Raw genomic sequence first — 2333 nt, forward strand, 5'->3', positions numbered from 1 at the left:
TGACAGGCCTGTAGTTCCCCGGATCCTCCTTCCGGCCCTTCTTGTAGATGGGCGTCACATTGGCAAGCCTCCAGTTGTCCGGGACCTCCCCCATTAACCAGGAACCTCCCCCGTTAACCAGGACATTAAGCAGAACAGAAGCAGGAAATAAAAGCCAGTATAGTTAGAGGAAGAAAAGGAGAAGACAGTTTTTCTTTTAAAAACAATAAATCAGTTGGTTTGGGTTTGTTTTGTGTTTGTTTTTGTATCAAAATACTGCCAGGAAAAGTCTGAAGAGGAATTGTGAACTTAAAAAGGCAAGCTTACTACTAATAGCATAATAAATACATGGAAGTTATTTTCTCCACAGAATAAGAATGTTCCTTTATCCACTGCTGAATCCTCCGCTATGTCTAGTCCAATAGGCTTGGTCTGTACTTTTGAATAAGCAAAATCTAAATATGGCATGTAGTGTTTTATGGAGACTTAAGATTAAGGACTGTAGGCATGACAGCCAGTCTGTTTTACTTGCATGCATATTTTAGGTGCTAGCAAATCATGTGTGTTGTGATGTATCAAGGGTTAGATTTGGACACTAACAGATCAGGTGTATAAATTCGATTTAAATCAGGAATGAACACTTAGGTTAATTTTTTTTAATTAGCCATAGCACCACAGGAAATTTGCCTCAGGTTTATGTTTTTACATTGGCTGCTGAAGGACATATACCTGGTAACAATATAAAATTAGAGTGGATAAACAATACTCAACCTGAAGTAAAACATACCAATGCATAGTTCTGGAAAACTTTTTCAGAATATTTGAAATAGCAAGAAGAGTTTTGAACAGATACGCTTTTCTGCATCCTGAGGCTGTGAATTTTTTGATCTGGTCAAATGCACTCCATCACACTCAAAGCCTCAGTCTTCTCTACAGGTTGTGAAGAGGTGGGCTTTCATGAAGGCTTTGAAATGAAGGTGTGATGCTTCCAATTAAGGCATCTACATTAACTATATGACATTAATAGAAAAGCTAGTTGACACCAACAAGAAGAAAGCGCATTATAGCAGGGTAGATTTTTCTAGGACCTCATACTGCCCCCAGACTCTCTACTTTTGACAAATAAAAAGCTAGAGTTCAGGTGTCATTTATATTGCCTCATACTAAGAGCAGTTTGAAAGCTGGATTATCCAGACAAAATATTTTCTTTCTCATAAGGGCAAACCTCAGGCAGGACATCTCTATGCTTCTGTTCCCAGCTGGCCTTTATGAAAAGGAGCAGTGACCAGGATATCTCAGTTCTCCAACTACTCAGAACTGCCACCACGTCCTCTACTGCATGCATTAAATCAGCCTGCTCTAAGGTTTACTTATCTTCAACCTGTCCCGCAATTCAGTTCTTGATCCTTAACAATTTCTGTTTCTGCAAATGCACAGAGCTTCCAAGTAATGGTGTCTGACACAGTCATCTCCACCTTCCTCTTGTCCTCAGGTCCTCCCTTTCTTAGGGCATGAGAAGCAGTCAGCTCCAAATGCTTTATCACCTTGTTTGTTCCACCCTTACCATTATCCTACTTGCTTCCACATTGCACCTTAACAAGCCGACCAGTGAGCACCTCTTCCTCTACTTCCTTCAGTGGCTCCAGTACATTGACCAGAGTACTTCCTGGCTCCTCAGAAACCCCACATCCATCACACTTCGCTACTATCTGATTATTTTCAGAGTTTACAATGAGCTAGCACACCCATGCAACCACTCGCTATCCAGCTCAGTCACCCACCTGCACACAGAGCCAGCGGAGTACAAGAGTTATTTTCCCATCAGTGACTCCTACTTGGTAAAATAAAGTTCCTATTTTAGTACCATTTAGAAGCTGTGATATTTTGGGAGCAACAAAATATGTGTGGGAGAAGGCAAATCTAAATCTTTCCAGGCCAACTCCATTCTCTTACCTTTCTCAAAGACCATTTCCCTGCTCAAGATGGTCTTGTTATCTCTGATCACCTCTCCCCTTACGGTGACCTGTGCTGGGCTGTCCGGCAGCAGAGCTACCCCAACAGTCACGTTTGCTCCAGGCCTGATGTTCCAGGGAACTGCCACCAGGAACGTAGGTCTGGAAAATCCAAACGGGCAGAGGGAGAAAGGCCAGGGAGTGAAATACAAAGAAGTAACAGCGTCCACATAATAACGTACGATACGCGCTGCAAAGCTCTTCTGTTGCACTCCGCTGCGGAGGCTGGAGGTGATGCTCGCTCTCCAGGCGCTACCCAGCGCACCCAGGCTCCGCAGGACGGAGAGAAGGCAGCGCTGCTCTGCCCGCTTTCCGGACGGGCTGCCGGGCGGGCGCCGGGGC

General features: G+C 44.1%; 1 protein-coding gene across 1 annotated transcript in view; it reads right to left on the reverse strand.

The window, feature by feature from the left end:
* CD109 (CD109 molecule) overlaps positions 1 to 2333 on the reverse strand; it is an 84583-nt gene that overhangs the window by 81709 nt on the left and 541 nt on the right. Inside the window, exon 2 of the mRNA XM_009333238.1 lies at positions 1933 to 2093. Coding sequence (XP_009331513.1) covers positions 1933 to 2093 — 161 coding nt within the window. The remainder of the gene's footprint in view (positions 1 to 1932; positions 2094 to 2333) is intronic.

Source organism: Pygoscelis adeliae, unplaced genomic scaffold (genome assembly GCF_000699105.1).
Source record: "Pygoscelis adeliae isolate BGI_AS28 unplaced genomic scaffold, ASM69910v1 Scaffold57, whole genome shotgun sequence".
In the NCBI taxonomy this organism is placed as follows: Eukaryota; Metazoa; Chordata; class Aves; order Sphenisciformes; family Spheniscidae; genus Pygoscelis; species Pygoscelis adeliae.